This window comes from Taeniopygia guttata, chromosome 7 (genome assembly GCF_048771995.1).
Source record: "Taeniopygia guttata chromosome 7, bTaeGut7.mat, whole genome shotgun sequence".
In the NCBI taxonomy this organism is placed as follows: domain Eukaryota; kingdom Metazoa; phylum Chordata; class Aves; order Passeriformes; family Estrildidae; genus Taeniopygia; species Taeniopygia guttata.
The window spans coordinates 35,227,891-35,245,293 of NC_133032.1; the positions used below are offsets into that span (position 1 = coordinate 35,227,891).

The 17,403-nt window shown below is 42.0% G+C and overlaps 1 protein-coding gene across 5 annotated transcripts in view; it reads left to right on the forward strand.

Annotated features, from left to right (window-relative positions):
• Positions 1-995: 995 nt before the first annotated feature.
• Positions 996-17,403, forward strand: part of KYNU (kynureninase) — a 79,160-nt gene continuing 62,752 nt past the window's right edge. For 2 of the 5 annotated variants that reach the window (XM_072931736.1, XM_030278120.4), the window contains exons 1-2: positions 9,879-9,982; positions 14,311-14,500. In XM_072931736.1, the coding sequence (XP_072787837.1) occupies positions 9,899-9,982; positions 14,311-14,500 (274 nt within the window). In that variant the 5' untranslated portion in view covers positions 9,879-9,898. Of the gene's footprint in view, positions 1,165-9,866; positions 9,983-14,310; positions 14,501-17,403 lie in introns of those variants that run through there. The other 3 variants (XM_072931734.1, XM_072931737.1, XM_072931735.1) reach the window with 3 other exon arrangements.

Below are 17,403 nucleotides of genomic sequence, written 5' to 3' on the forward strand. Positions count from 1 at the left end.
CATCCCTGGAGGTGTTTAAAATGTGGTTGTGGCACCTGGGGACATGGGTTAATGGTAGACTTGGCACTGCTGTGGGAACTGTTGGACTCGATGGTCTTAAGGTCTTTTCAGCCTAAATGATTCAATGATTCTAAAATCCTGGTTTGAATGACTGAACATGCCATTCCCTCAGAGCCCTGGCAGTGCAGAGTGCTCCGTGGGGATAGGAGGTTTTAGGGATGTCTTAGCCCAGACCTGCCCTGCTCCAGCTCTTCTGATGATGAGTAGCAATTGTTCCTCCTGAGCCACACTGAACACCTGCCTGGACTGCAGAGCAGCCTCAGCAAAGCTCTCTTTGCCCCACATTGGTCTAAAATCCCTGTTTGCAAAAGACCTGTCCTGCTCTCCAGGTGTATCTCCTCCCAGCTCTCATCTCAGCTGTCAGGACGTACAAATGTTCCTGCTGATTTGGTCGGTGGTGGTCACCAGGCCAGGGAAGGTATCCTGGTTTAGGGTAAATTTGGGAGAGAACCTCCAAAAGGGCTCCTCTAGAAAGCAGATTCAAGCGGCCTTTACCCTAACCAGTTTGGGAAAATATTTCCTTGGAGAAAAGTGGAAAAAATCTGTTTATTTAACAGGCAAAGCATTCACCAGTACAAAAAAAAAAAAAAAAAACAAAAAACCACAAACCCCAAAAAACAAACAAAAAAAAAAAAACAAAAAACAGCCCCCAATATTAAATAATAAAACCTTTTGCTGCTATAAAAGAGATGACAAAGTCAGAGAGTCCCCTTGGCGGGCTGTAGCTTGGCTCACTCAGTCTCGGTCTCATCAGGAAATGCCCAGGCCCAGCCTGGTGGGCCACAGATGTGAGTTGCCAGTGCTCCTCAGTCCAGAGCAGGTTTAAACAGTTCCAAGAAAAAGAAAAACCACAGTCCAGGGAACTTCTCTGCCTCAGCTAGTTAAAAATTAACTAAAAGCAGAGGAGAGCTCTGTCCTGCTGTCTGTCCACCTGAAGACAACACAGGAATGTGGAGGAGCAAGTGCAGCTTCTGGAAACAAACTCTGCACTTCTTCTCCCCCCACTTTGCTCTCAGAACCAATCTTAAAGTGCAAAACTTATTTCTGGGCTAAACAGACGGATGGGGGTACACTGAGCATCATAAAGTCACCCCAGGACAGAAGGTAAGCCTGACCCAGGAGGTCTCCAGCAGGTTTTGCAGCTCCCATTTGGAGCACTGCCCAGTATTTTCTGCCCAACAACTGCTCTGAGCACCCTTCCTGTGCCTGCTGGTGATGCTGCCTCCCACTCGAGGTTTTGGATGTGCTCAAATTGTTTGAGAATCGAAAATTCAGCCATCTAGAAATTCAATCTAGATCTAACATCAAACCCTTGGATCCTGCCCCAGGTCACTACAGTGCATAGGATGCTCCCCTCTTTTCCTTTATTACCATTTGTATTAAAGTAATTTTTCCAGGTGTCTGGACATCCAAATAGATTAACCCAACAGATTTAGCATATAAAAATGATCAGTTGCACATCTTCAATGTAATCTCCTGAGTTATGCAATTTCAGTGTTACCTATTTTTTAAAATATTTGGTATTTTAGGTTTAAAATAATGTTAAAATTGAATGTTCAAAACCTAGCAGCTTTCAAAAAGGCCTTGCCTTTTCCTTTTTTTCTTTTCTTTTTTTTTTTTTTTTGTGCATAAGAAAATACAATGAACTGTGGCAAATAATTAAACATTCTAATTTGAGATAATCTTTGATTAATGAAGAAGCTGCTTTCAAACGCTCTTCTCTGGCTCTAATAATTGATCTCTAATTGTTCCATCTAAAGGTTATATATTGCCTTTCCTCCTGCTTGTGTCCTCCTAATGCCTTATAACTTGGATCAAGCTATTAGCAATGTTCATTAATTCCTCTGGAAAATGCTGTGAACTTTCCAAACTGCAAAAAATAATAGTTCTTTCTAAAACCAAGTTTAGCTTCATGCCAGTTTTGAGACTCTTGACAAAATCACACCAAATGATGTCACCAACATGATGTGTAATTTTTCAGTTCTAAATTATTTAAGAATTTACATCTAAAATACTTGAGGATGTTGGACAGAGGAGGTGTAGGAGGATAAACTAATTAAAAATACCAGATCAGATGTTTTTTGTTCTTTTACTGCATGCAAACAGGTGGTGGACTTGCAATAAGTGCCTTTATGCAAAAATTGGAAAACTGTGGAATTTAGGATCTGGTGAAGTGTTTGTGGTGGTAGAAAAACTCTGGGTTGTTACAAAGGAATTTCACTTCTATCTCTAACAAACTGGGGCAGCTAAACATTTATTTCATTGTTTGCCTGAGAGATGAGGCTTTTCATAAACTTTTAATTCATTTCTGGAATAAACTGCATTTTAATCTTATTCTCCTTTAGTTAGACAGATCCTTTTAACCTGTTGCTTAGCAGAGTTCCTTTTGTAAAGCTAAAGAAATATGACTGAACTTCTTTGTTGTTCCTACTAGATATTGAATTATGTTCCCTAAATGTTTGTGTGTGTCTGGTGCTTGACCACAGCAGGACAGCACCAAAGGCTTGTGATTATCCAGCACATTTTCTTCATAGTTTGATATTAAAATATTCATAAAATACTTGCATGAGCACAGGTTTTTTACAAATCTCTCTAATTAATGCAATTTGAAAATGTTGTTGCTTTCTTTGCTCCTGAAAATTTCAGTCTAATTTCATTGAAAAGTGAAATACTTATTCATGTGCTGCTTTCCCCAATTTTGGCTTAATTGTTTCCAGTCTGTACAGCCCGGCTGTCTGGAGATGTTTATTACCAAGTAAATGTATTCTGCAAGGAGAGAGCCTGGCTAAATTGCTGGAAAGAAAAATTCTACAGCCTGACCTTATCAAGGCAGGATCCAGAAGGTTCTTATTTTTCATTTTGACTGTGGACTGTTAGTGAGGCAAAAAACAATCCAAAGAAGTTAACTAAAGTCTATCAGAACAGTCAGTGGTTCTGGGGGAAGGGAAAAAAAAGAAGGGAAAAAAACCCAAAAAACGAAACAGTACTGTCAAACACTTATAATCCATTCTGCAGGGTAGCAGAAAAAAAGCATTACATATCCTGGAATGATACAAAGATATTTTATTCTGACTTTGGAAAACACAAATCTCTTCCAGGCAAATGCACTTGGCATTTAGGGAATCTTTTAATATACTTTAAGTATATGATAACACAAGATGAGAGTGCAGCATCAAAGTGTTCAATAATCTATTTTGAGTGATCTTTAGCAACTCTCCTAAGCATTTATAGCTTGCCAGAGGGAAATGCATTTTTCAAAGATCATGAGCAGTCCCTATGGAGACCTGTAACCTTCCTCAGAGCAATTCACCACGTCCTGATAGGTCTGATCACAGCACAAGGGAGACAGGCAGTGCAAAGGGAACGCTCTGGGAATATTAATGGAGCCCCGTGCCTGCTGAGTCACAGCCTGGAACCAGGGAGGGGGCAAACAAAGGGTTCTTTGGGGATTATAAATATCAATATGGTGTTAAATGTTGGCTAAAGTTTTGTTTAAACCTCGCTTGGTTTGTGGTCTGATCTGCTGCCTGATCAGTTTATGAGTGAATCAAGCAAAGATAAAATCTGTGCTCAGGGAGGGCTGGGAGGGTGGATTTGGGGCTGGGGGCAGGAGCAGTGAGTGTGTGGATAGCAAAATCCTCCTCGGAGCAGCACAAGATCCTGTTTGTTCTTCTGGGCAGAGCTCGGTACTGATGTGTTCCCGTGCAGCAGCCTGCTGGCTTTGTGAATAAAGTTCCTCCTGCTGGCTTTGTGAATAAACTCAAGGTTTTCTCCTCACCTCTGGCCCCTTGCAAGAGAGTGCTGTGCCCTGGTGGCCTTAAAGCTTGTTGCTTTTCTGGTTATTTGGCATTAGAGCTGTCCAGGATTTTCAGCTCTGCCAAGGATGATGCCGCTGCTTCTGTGTGCGCTGTTAGACCTGCTCGGGGAGGAACCTGCAGAAGGGTTTCTTATCCCAGGATATGTGTGACTATATCCCCTTCCTAAGCCACTGCTGGCCTCCCTCAGGTGTCACAGGACACTTTGCTGCCTGTCACCATCCTTCTTCATGTGCTGTTAGTTCCTCTGCTCATTCCAGGGCACCCAGAACAGTCACACACTATTTCAATTTAAACCAGCCTTGCAATTCCAGCTTTTGGAGGGTCCAGATCTATGTGATTAACTTGTACTGGGCTATGTATGACCTTTGGATTTCCTTTCCTTTCCTTTCCTTTCCTTTCCTTTCCTTTCCTTTCCTTTCCTTTCCTTTCCTTTCCTTTCCTTTCCTTTCCTTTCCTTTCCTTTCCTTTCCTTTCCTTTCCTTTCCTTTCCTTTCCTTTCCTTTCCTTTCCTTTCCTTTCCTTTCCTTTCCTTTCCTTTCCTTTCCTTTCCTTTCCTTTCCTTTCCTTTCCTTTCCTTTCCTTTCCTTTCCTTTCCTTTCCTTTCCTTTCCTTTCCTTTCCTTTCCTTTCCTTTCCTTTCCTTTCCTTTCCTTTCCTTTCCTTTCCTTCAGCCCACATGTAGTACAAGCTCAGCTTGTTATTTTCTATCCTGCCTTTTCTTCCTTCCCTCCTCTCTGAGCCTTCTTCCAGGTGGCAACTGCTGCAAGAGCTTAAAAACAAGAGTGAAAAGTGTGGAGTGCATTCACTTTTATGGAGCTGCACACGAGGGAAAGGGGAAGGAGAGGAAAGGCACCAGGGTTTGTCTGCCTCAGCTCGGTTCATGTCCTCAGCTATTTCTCAGCCTGCAATGGTGTGAAGAGCATCATAAAAGACGTGCTGCACAAACATTTAGGACAAAAGGAAAGTTCTGGTGTTGTGGGAAGCCTCTGAGTGAGGTGTTGCTGTTGTCCCATTGCATCTGGCTGGTGGCTGGTGTCTGATTTCCCCTTTCTCAGGAGCTCTGTGACCACAGGAAATGTGCCACAGGCAGATGGAGAAGTTGGTGGTTGTGTTGTTCTGTGAGGTGTGGACACTCAGCTGCTCACCTGGGGGATGAGGAAACCATGGCTAGGTAGAAAGAGGCTACACCTGATACAGAAACACCTATAAGGAACCTTGCAGAAAGAGCAGGTAGGAGGTTTGATGGAAATCCATCCCCAAGGCGCTCAGTTTGATTTTTAGGGTGTTATAACACACAGCAAGCAGCTGCCATGAGAAAAGGAGACTCTATGTTCCCCAATTTTCTTTCAGTCTCTCAAATGCCCCCTTGGCCATCACACTACTGCTCCTTCAGGAAGGGAGAGGTATGTCCCCCTCCTGTCCCTTGATAAAGAACACTCAAAATGTCCTTGCTTGTCCTTGTCCTTATCCAGAGCAAACATTGAGACCAAATATTTGACCAGAGGTGGGAGAAATATCTTCTTCTTTGCAAAACATTAAGATCAACAACAGTGAAAACATGTTCCTTATAGCAACAGACTTAAAAAAAAAAAAAAATGTATGTGTGCCTCAAGCCTGGAAATGCAGGTGAGGGCACTGGAGCTATAGTCATCTTTTATTAGTAGCAGCTAACTTGGAGAGACACAAGGAAATTTCATCTATTCAAAATGTGTTCTCCTGCTGCTGCAGCTACCATGGAGTTATCAGAGCCATGGGGAGTTACTGCTCTTGTTTCCTTTACGTGGAAATCACTTGACTCTCATTCCCTTATTGTCCCTCTCTGGGTATTACTATTATCAGTGCAGCAGTGCAATAGTTCTCCTTAAATGTTACTACAGAAAAGTAAATCAATTCTTATTCCTGTAATTTTTTTTTTTTTTCATAGAGGCACTACTTTGAGAATATATTTTAAAGGACAAATATTATGTTTAATGACTCAGAAAGAAATGAAAATGATTACTAATATAGAGCCTGAAGAAAAACAATACTAGGAGCAGGTCACATAACAGGAAAAAACACATATCTATTTAGAGATGTGCCTAACAGTCTGACTGAAAAGAAAATAGGGAAAATCCATTCAGACAAGGAGGAAGGTTTCAGGAGTTAATTTTGGCTACTCAAAGGGCAATTAATTATTTAGCAGGAGCTTCTAATGACTGCTTCATAAATAAATAAAAAAATAAACACCGGATCATCATTATAGGCCGTGAAGTTTCTGTAAAGTAAAGTTTAATGGACTGAGTGAGGGTTTTTTAGTCTTAATCAGAAGACCAAAAGTTAAAATCAGACAGCCAGAGCAATCCAATCCTGCAAAAAGGTCAAATATACATGTTCCCTTCAAATAACTTCAGGAGGAAAAAGCAACTCAGCTGGAGCTAAGGGGGAGGGAGGAGAACCTGTTAAGTGAGGTGCAGGTTTAGGCATCCTTATCACACAGGGTTTAAATGTGACCTGAGGTAACAGAGGAGCTTTTGGGCAGAGCAGGACTGCTGATGGAGTGGAGAGAAAACAAAAGTGATAAGAAAGTTGTTATAGCAAGCTTGGCAGGGAGGAGACCAAAGGTTTTATGCTGTGGTTTACTGAACGATTGCTGTGAAGCCTGAGGTGACATGCATCGTGCCATCACAAGGTGCAGATGGCATGCTTTAAACAATAGCCCTGGGGCTTGCCTTGTAGATATACAGACAATCCTGTTTTTTTGAAACATCTGTGCCTGAGCAGAGCTCTGTGCTGCTTGGACAGTCACTGCTTTGCTGCTCCTTTCCTGACTGTAAGAACCATAGTTTTCCTGCCTGAGGGTCTTCCAGGCCATCTCATTGTAGGTAAGACCTGTCTATTCCAGTTAGAGAGAATCCTCCTTTGTTTGCTGGATCATTTTACCCTCTTGACAGCAAGAAGGCTCAGGGGTAGCAGTGCCAAGGCAGTGCCAAGGCAAGCTTTCATGACCTGATGGACCCAGTGTCCTGCACTACTACCCAGTGTCCTACTGGGTCCATCCCATCTGGCAGGGGCTGAGTTTGCTTTGGGGTGCCCTTGGTTGTTTGTTGTAGTCACGTGCCTTCAGAAGATGGAATATGTTTTGTTAAATTAGTTTGTTACAACTTTTACTGGTGCTCCTGTGGAAAAGCTCAGACAGTTCCTTCTGGTCCAGGGACAAGGCTCCCTTGGCTGGGGCTTGAGGGGTCTGTGGTCAGTGTGGGAGGGGCAGTGATGGATGGCAGATGGGCACAGCAAAGAACTGGGGAGGAGGCTGAGATGAAGCATTGTCAGCACACCTGAGGATTGGTGAGGCTGGCAGTGGGTGGCTCAATGTGGTTACGAGGCAAGGAGGATGCTGGTGTGGGAAATGTGTTTTCCTGCCCACCCCTCAATCCCTTCTCTGCCCCAAGTACCCCACACAGCCTTTAGTTACAGACACACAGAGCTCCTTTTATTCTTCTTTCCCGTTTTTTAAATTGTCTCTCAGATGTTCCTGCCTTCCCATTGTGCTCCTAGCAGCTCCTTTGGGAGGGTGAGGGCTGAGCTGCCCTTGGTTGCATTCTGTGCCCACCAGGACTTTGGTAATCTCATGTGGCCTCACTTCCTTGCAGATTGGTCTTGCTATAACTTTCAGCAGCTTCTGCTCTCCTGTCCTCTGGCTGCTTCACAGCAACACAGGAAAAAAAAAAACACACACACACAAAAAAAAAGAAACACCAAGAAAAAAAAAATAAACCAAACCAAAAAACCCAGACCATTTAACTTGTTCTGCAGCTAGAAAAAAAATGTACCCAGGCTATATGATTGCTGATGTTTGAGCCTTGAATTTAGGGGCAAAGGATTTTGTCTCTCTCTGTTTTCCTTTCTTTCCAGCAGAAGGGTTGAGAAGACCAGTTGGGAAGAAGGGGTCAATATTCCAATTCTCATAAAAGTCTGCAAGCATATGGCTTTTGCCAGCACAGCTGCTTTCCTGCCACCATCGACAATCAAGGTTAAAATGCACTATGCTCATTCAAAGGGAAATGCAGTGGGGAAATTTTCACTCCACTGTTTGTGCAGTTTTATTTCCAAAGGCAAATTGAAAAGTTGCAATGTATTTCAGCTTGGTTTGACCTAAATGGCCAACCAAACAAGAAATAAACACCCTTTTGGGCTGTATTTGACTTTGGATTCCTTTTGCTTCAGTAGCTGAAGTGCCCCAATCTCCTGCTTCTTTCTCAGACCAGACTCCTGGCAGGATCAAGTTTCTTGAGCAGCAGTCCCATTGTTCTGCTGGTGAGTAAACAAGCTGAGTTTGTAGGAAGCCCCAGAAAAAGTCATTTGACAGTGCAAAAGAGGGCAATGATATTTCAGGAACTGATGGATAGAGGTCAGCTCTATTTTGGGTCAATATTAAGTGCACTGTGTGGTTGTTTTGTTGGGCTTTTTTCAAGCAAAGAGGATGAAATGTTACGGTTCAAGAGTGTCACATCTATTGGTGCTTACTGAAAATGGAAATCCAGATAATAAACAAGCATTACTGCAGGGGTCTGGGCACACAGAACTCCAGGATGGAGATGTATCTCTGAACTACATTGTTAGTCCACAACTCTGACCCTCCTGCCCCTATATCTCTCCTCACAGCTCCATTATATATTTTTGTGGTTTTTCTTTCATTTTTTTTTTTTTTATAAACCGTCCTCTGAAGCTTTACAGAGGCTGGATGGAAGCATTTTTTTTTCTTTTTACTTATTCCTGTGCTCTAGCTGTGTGTAGGAATGGGTGTCACTCAAGCTTGAATGGAGGGGATTGAGCAAACACGTGGCTGGTTTGAGATAATGTTTATAGAGAGTAAAGAGAGAGATATCAACTCTGTTCATTCCTAATTTCACCTTCAGTTCTTCCTCTGTTTTTCAGCCTGGCAAATCTGCATTCTGCGTAAATTCCCACCACTCCCTCTGCCATGTGGTTGCAAACACTACTGGCTTCTTGCTGTTCTGCTGTCGATCGTCTCTTTCATGAAAGAGAAAGAGTTTGGTCTAAAACCACCTTCATTACAGCTGTTTATATTTTCCCATGCCCATATGGAAGAGGGGTGCCTTCTTAATTTAATCTGGGATTTAAATTTCGCCACGGTGACAAAGGAAAAGATAATAATAGGAGAAATAATTCTATATACACCTGGTTTTTGGTTAACTCGGAGATCATGTGGCTGGTGGGGTCAGAGTCTGGGGAACCAGGCACATGACTGTGGCTGTTTCTCCATGCAGCAATGAGTATTTGCTCAGGACTTTCATCAGCCCTCCCAGGAACAGCTGCCGACTACAGGGTAACGTGGTTTCGCTCTAGAGGAGAAAAGATGAGTTTTCTATGTAAAATTACTTTTAGCACCATAGCGCTTCTTGACATGAAGGTCAATAAGTGCCTAAATTACTCAAAGTAACTGAGTTTATTATAATTCCTCTCTGTCACATTCCCTTGCTGCAGCTGTGACACTGTGCTGTATAACTTATTTAATTATACAGTGGTGCTTGCTGCTGCGTGTCTGTTGTTGGTGCTGTTATGAATATTTAGATTTTTCTTTCTCTCCAGTTCTGTAATTTAAACAAATTCACTGAAGTGCATTTAACCCGAAGTAATCTAGGCCGCACTGCATGCTGCTTGGGCTGTGCCGTTTTAGAAACTTCCTTCTGCACAATCATATTCCAGCAAAGCAATTCCTTTGGTGTAAAGATGGGAAGAGAAGCAGCCCTTGCACGCTGAGCAGTTCTGGAGCTCCTCTTTTGTTTGTTTTCTAACCCAGCCTCAGTTACGGCGCTATTGGTGCTTTCGGTGGGTGTATTTTGACAGCCCGGACCTGTGCTGCAAAATTCCCCACTCACACTGTGCACACCCCCAGTTTTCCTCTCCAAAGGGTGAATTTGGACACCAGCCCCAACATATCAAAGGTCTGTGGGCTGAGCTGTGTTAGGCAATCTGGAGAGCAGCTATTGGAGGGCAGAAAGGGCAGGGCAGGCGATCTCCATGGTAAACCCTTTTCCCTTGAGGATACGGCGGCAAGTAGGGATTCACTGTGTGCCTGTCAGCACTGTGCTGGGTAGGAAGACTGTGAGTAACATCTTGGGATATTTAAAGAAAATGTTTTTAAGGGGAGGGTTAAGCTAGCTTTAATTTTTTTTTTTTTTTTCTTTACAAAGACATCAAGACAGAGGGAAGATCCATAAAGATATAAGCGGATCTAAAACAGGACAAATTATCATTCTTATAATTAAGCCTAATGGACCTTCCTGAGGAGGTTTGATAAAATGACTTGCTAATTCACTCTTTTTTTTTTATTTAGTCAGTAAATTATGCATAAAGGACAAAACTGAAATAATCACCCAGACATTCGCCTCACTTGTGCCTGACTAATTCTCATCCATTGTCTTTCATAGCTTTAAAATTGGGAATAAGTAGGAGAGGCCAATGTTTGATAGGGGCTGATAAATTATAGAAAAATGACTTTTTTTCTTAATATAAGTTGCATGTGATCTTTTTGAATATGAAAGATAGCCTAAAGTAATAGTTGAGTTTTACATTGAGTCAGGGTGTAGTACAAGCCAAGTCCTGTGGAAGAGCAGAAGAACAAAGAAAGAAGAAAAAAGTAAAAATATACTGACTTCATGCCATCTGTTAAGTCAAAAATTGTAATAAATTTTCAAGGAAAGAAAGAGGAAAACCTAGTCTAGTGGAAGGTGTCTCTGCCCATGGCAGGGATTGGAACAAAGTGGCCTTTAAAATCCCTTCCAACCCAAACCATTCTGGGATTATATAAAAACACCTGAATGGCTTTTTTTAGAGTAGATAATGGAGACAAATTGTTTCTCTTAAAACTTCTCTGAGCTCTATGAAAAAAATATTCGGGTAAGGAGCCATGTTTATCAAAGTGGGAATTGCATTTTCCACTGATGGGTCTGAATTTCAGTTTGAAGAGGTTACTGACTATTGTTTTCAGTTACGAGGAGATAAATTGTGCCGTTCTGATACAAATGTTTTTGCTCTACATGTAGAAAACAACAAATGACTCATGAATTATTGTAAAAGAGTTGCACAGGACTCTATTCTGAAAATAAAGAAAATAAAATAATGCTAGTCAGAGTTAAGGGGGGTGGGAAAAGCCAACCCCAAGCAATTCTGGGATTCCTCTCTAGGAAGCCTAATTCCTACTCAAAGGGTAAAAGTATTTTCTTATGCTGCTCTCAGAATTTGATCTTTGGTTTTCATTCCCTAATAAGATTTTGATTGATTTTAATTTAGTAGTTTTATCTTAATAATGTTTGTATTAAATCAGATACCCCTGAACACTTAATATTTTTTTTACTTCTAGATCTCTGTATTTAATATTATACTTGTTGTCAAAATCAAATATCAATAAGAATCAGAATAAATGTAAATCATTAATCAGATGCAGCAATAACAGGGAACCAAGAGCCTGATCCAAGAATTGCTGTCTGTAATAGAGACACAATAAATTGATTTCAGTGAGGTTTGGGTCAGGCCCTAAATGGAACCAAAACCCACTTGTGCTTTCCAGGTGGGTCAGTGGATGACCTGGGAGATGATGGCCATGGATCCACTGCAATAACTGGGTTAAAAAATGTTTAAAAATGTTAAAAAATGGTGACTGCTGAGATAAATAACAGGAATTCCTAAATAATAAGGAACTGTGCTGTGTTCATGTGGTGTAGAGCAGGGAATCCACAGGCTGGACGAGAAGAATGGGGTTATAATACCAAATAGTCCTTCAAGCACCCTTATCATCCACCTCCTGATCACAAATTTCAGGGCAATTACCTCAGTGGTCCCAGGAGATGAATTCTGGAGGCTCTCAAACCCCTTTAGGCTGTTTTCAGAAGAGGACAGAGGTGATGGCAATATTTCCTAGGGACCATGGGGGCCGAGCATCACTGAACAAATATTCTTAACTCAAGATTCATCTGTTTAGAGAGCTGAAAAGGCTCCTTACCTCCAGGAGGTATGTCACCAGGGAGTAAAATTTAAAAAAATGAAAAATAAAAATCCAGGCATTTACTTGAGTAGGAAGGGGATTTTACAGAAAATACTGCACTGGCATTCTTTTGCCTTGAAGGAGACAGTCAGGGAGACATGGGCTTCAACCCCTCGTATAAGGATTTTTTAACATAATTTGCATTAACTACTCATTATTAAAAATAGAGGGCTCCATCTTTATTATGTATGTGCTGGACACACTTTGATAATGGCATCAGGACATCCATGCTGGGGTTGTAAATCAAATAAACAAGCTTTGGAAACAAAACCTAGTTCTGCTTTCCAAGTGCTGATCCAAGTATTGCTTGGAAATAAGCTCTCATTAATCCTGTAATTTGGAGAAGTGAAACTTGAAGTTACTCTGTGTGTATAATGAGGTGACTGTATTAGTGATGGCCATGTGACCATAACCTGTTTTTCTTGTTGGTTCACAACATCTGGAGGAAATAAAGACCCCTAAGCCATCCTCCCTGGTGTTTGCCAAATTGGGTGCAGAACGTCCTGACCTGCAGAAAAGCACCTCTGTGAGTGACATCCCAGCAGGGAACAGAGGTCTTGGATCAGCTGCTCAGCTCTGGAGGAACTGAGGAGCAATTCCCTGGGGCACAGGGAGCCTGGTCACACCTCCCCAGGCTTTCAGTGGGGTGGCAGCTCTTTGGGAGTTGGGGCCACTTGAGCATCACACCCAGCTCCCGCTCTGGGTGTAGCACTCTTCCTCCTAGAAACCTTGAAAATCACTCTGAAAACCAAGATGCTGAAATATCCCCCCCCCCCCCCCCCGCCGAAAAAACGTTTTTGCCATTTTATTTTCCTTTTCACCAGCTAAATGATGATTAGGGTGAATGAGTGAGAATGATAAATTTGGTGACAATGAGGAGGTGTGAACAACCTGTGTGGAGACAGCATAAAAATAGGATGTCTCCAATAACTCCCAGGGGAGGGTGAACACTGGCTAAATGAAAACTGTTATTTGAAAGAACTCTGCTGGCATTTCTTTTTTTTTTTTTTTTTTTAATTCTGCATGCTGGTGTGAGGGGAATAATTGTTATTGTGTAAGATATCCAGTCTGAAGGGGTAAAAGATTGTGTTCTTGTCATGAAACCAAATAATAGCAGACTTAAGCAGGTAAATAGCATCATGCTGGCCATTTGGCCAGAGTAAAAACAGGTTTGGGTTAATTAGCACTAAGGAGGCTGTGCTGTTTGGGGAGTTTATATTTAAATACCAAGCGTTGTCCTTCCCATATGTGTTGACAAAACTCTTCTCAATAGTCATCTGTTGTTCTATCCACAGCTCGTTTCTGATAGCTATATGTAGGATATTTTGGCTTTAAGAAATGAGAGCTTATGGAAGATATGTGCTTAAAGAGTTTTCTTTCTCAGAGAGAAAAAGTGAAATTCTCCAGTGGCTCTGCATTCCTTGTTATGTGCTAATCTATCCTATTTCAGCCTATCCCCTCGAGGGTTCCTTTGCACCAAGGGGATGTTAAAAGGCAGAGATTGTTGTGTGGTGTAGCTACACATTTCCCTAAACTGGGGCAGCCACTGAGCACCTCACTGAGCCTCTTGGCTGCCTTCTGCCACAAAACACAGCAGGGAAATCTTTGCCCTAAGGTGCCAATGGCAAAGCCAAGGAGCACAGTGGTGTCTCTGAGCATTACATTTACAGGACTCTTTTCATATCAAGATCAACGAGCTTGTACATTTTGCAGTTAGTTTTGGGCGTTCTCTTAGAATTCATGGGCTGTCATATTTCCGATTTCACTTGGGCTTCTCTCCTTTCCCAGGAGAAACAGATCTAAAGCAGGAGGATATTTGGTGTAGCTGAAAGGAAATATTAATTCAAGGCCCTGATCCTGAAAGCTGAGTTTGCCTGACACCTGCATCCTGCCTGCTCTGCCCTTGCACATGAGCACGGCCGTATACAAACACCCCCTCCAATTTGTGAGGCAAAAAATGCTGAACGAGGCTGAACATTGCACAGCCTGGAAACAACTTCAGTGTATCTGTGCACCTGCTATTCTTAGGAGCTCAGACTGCAGAAACAATAATGCTGCCTCTGGCTTTGACGTCTCCAGACTGTGAGTGACACTCCATCATTTGGAGCTGCTGTCTGGCTGGTGGGACAACTTAGAACAGGCTGATAAAGTTTAAAAAGAGAAGAGCTTTGTATCTACAGAAGGGAAAGAAAAAAAGCCTTTGGGGGTTACAGCAATATGTTGCCTTGGAAATATTTGATCAAGTTTACCATTCTACTCAGACACTTCACTTTTTAAAAGCTTTAAATCAAGTGAATTTGGGTCTTGAATGGTGCGGCTTAGTGGCTGCTTATCAGGCGCTCGTGCCTATGCAAACTGCAGAAGCTAAACTGCCATTTCTGATTTTCAGGTGAAATTGAATGACCTGAAAATGGATCCATCTTCTCCTGTGCACCCAGCAAGCATTTTGGAGCAAACTGCTTTGCAGCTCAGATGCAGTCCCACGGACAAAAAACTCGCTTTCCACTTAGATGAAAAAGATGAGTTAAAGCATCTTCGGGAATGTTTCTGTGTCCCCAGAGTCAAGGATCTGCCTCCAAGTGAGAGTTATAATTGCTGTAGAGGAAGGGGGAAAGGGCTGGGCTTCACATCTTCTGCATGTGTTTATCACAAGTCTTTAGAAATCATCCTCACTTATGAGATAATTGAGCAATTGTAGTCATATCTGAGCACAGAATGTCCCCGCTGTTGCTAAATCAATCCATCAGCTTATTCTAGCACCAAAAGCTCTGTGTTCTCGTTGCCATCCTGTCTCAAATGTGAGGATACAGTGGTGCTTATGCTGTCAGTCAGCAGCTTTGAACAATGTAGTGACTGATTGAAAATTATAGGCAGGAGCTTTTCTGTCTAATGGCTCGAAACAGCAGCCTCGCTTGGGTAGCTCAGAGCAGTTGCTTCCTTGGTGTGATTCAGCTTGGAATTATCTGTCTGGTTACAATTATTTTAGTTAATGAAAGAGGCAGTATATATATTATGTGAACATTTATGTCTTACTGCTGGTGGTGGAGCTATTTTCTCACTGAGGCCAAGTGGAAGACCGTGCCTCAGAACAAATAATTGATCTGAGCAAATAATTCATAATGAAGCCTTTTATTTGAAGATATTTTCCACTTTCCTCATGAATTGCCTAAAATAGATAGCACCTGACTTCAGTGAAGCTATGTGAAATTGTTCTGGATATTTTTTTTCCTTCTTTCCTGTTCCACAGGTTGTTTTGAGGAGGCTGTGGCATGTTTTGGCATGGGGAGGGCTTGGTGTGGAGGCAGGAGGGGTGGAAAAGGGGATAGGCTGAGAGGGAAGCATTTGCTCAAGGTTAGATACTCCCAGACCATCAAAACTAAACCCAGCTCCAACTTTTTTTGGTACCTGCAATAGCCACCATGTTTAGCCAAATTCATGCAGGGAAACCTGGTGGGAGCAGCCACCTATGGAGGCAGCAAGGCCCTGGTCTCTTCTGCTTCCCAAGTCCTGTCTGGGCTTATTTTTGTCTCAGTTACATGGAGAGAAGAAGCTGTGCTGGCTCTGCACGTCCTGGTCACTGCACACTGGAGAAATGGCAAATTATTTCCTTAGATGGTGAACACACACAGGCACAGTCCCTCTCCTCCTTTCCTGCCTTGGCTAAATGTACCTATTCCCTATGAAGGGAAAAAAAATATGATAGAACTTCCTTGCCATTTTTTTTTCTTCATTTTCCAATGAATGAAGACAGAATTTTCTGCAGATTTTCTTTTTCTGAAAGGACAATACTGATGGTAAATGAGAAATTACAGGTGCATTCACCAAAGTGTGTCCAGTAAGGGACTATGATAGAAAATGGTGTCAATAGTCTGAATTCCTGGACATCTTTTGAAACAGTCTGCCTTCAGTATCTTCCTGCTGAGCAATGATGAGTGTTGGGAATGCAGTCTGCTCCTGCCCTTGGGACACAAGGATGGTAAATCTCAGTTCTCTATGTTCTGGTGGTACTGGCTTATCTTTTCCCACATTTAAATCATTGAGTTGTGCTGTTTCTATTATTCAGAGCAGGACTGGGCACTTTGCAAATATTTAAACTGTGTTCTTCCTCCATGCCCCTGCAATATCTTTTTGTCATATTTTCACCCTCGTTGCTTAAGAGAGTTTCCTAAACACCCTCTGTTTGGATATTTGACTCTTCTGTACTCAAAACTCCTTCAGCTACCACCATGGTCCTGCAAGATGTGCCACTAAAGCTGGAAAGATGCTGGAACACTTTTCCCATGGCAATGGTGCTGCTGGAATCCTGCCCAAGCAGGAGTTACAGCATCTTTGACTGCTGAATGTCAAATGTCTCTCCAGGATATCAAAGGCCACTTTTCAGTGCAGTATTGTAGCAGGTTCAGATTAAAGAATCTTCTGAGAAGTACATAGAGGTTTTAATACCCATGTGATAATTTTGGTTTCTTCCCTTTCAATATCCATTATTGTTTGGTTTTCAATTACCACAATATTTAGACCCAAATTCTGCTGCTGTGGGGTTTTCTCCCTGCAGTTACAACAATATTTAGTCCCCAGGCTGTGGATAGATATATTTTAGTGAAGATAAACAATGTACAAAGTAGTACCAGTTGAAAAGCACAAAGATCCCATTATTCTGGTGCTTCTAAATGAAGGGGTTTTTCCCTCCCCTTTTTTTCCTGTCCTTCTTTTCTGTGCTTCAGCTGTCATCAGGAACAGCTTCCCTGCTGAAGAACAGCAGGGGTGTAAATATATATATATTTACATTGCGTGACTATACCATAGAGACAGATCTGCCATGACATTTATCTGCGCCCAGGAACGGATGCCAGATAACACATTCCTGAAGATAAATGTCATTCCAGATATTAGCCATCAAATATTCTTTATATATTTACATAAAACATTACAATGAGGCTTTAAAATGAAATCTTACAAGCAGCAGATGAGAACATCCATAGGAGACAACAATAAGATGACGTACAGGAAAATATTTAGGAAGTCATTAGAATAGTTTAATTTAGTTATCAAGTTAGAAACTGTCAGGGCTGTTTATTTGCTGTATCAATCAAGAGGAAACCAATAGCAGCCTAACTCCCTGCAAATCTGGGAGGTTTTATGTGCAAGCATGAGGGACAAGGCTCAGGTGAGCAAATGAGGAAAAGATGATGGCAGAAGATTTAGGGAAATGTTTGGATCCCGTTCTCTTCTCCAAGCTGACAACAAAGTCCCTTTAATTTCTCTTAAAGGGAGGGAGGAATGCCTGGATTGCAGCTGGGCACCAACTCCCCAATCTGATTAAGGCTATGGCTTGTGCTTTGTCACCTGCTAAAGGAGTAGGGTGTCATTTGGGAATAAAATTGGGTTTATTGGGAATAAAAAGATGCCCTGGAGTGAAAGTGCTGAGCTGTATTTCCAGAAGAAATGGTTAAAAGTAGTGGTTAACCATAAAAATCTGGCTTTT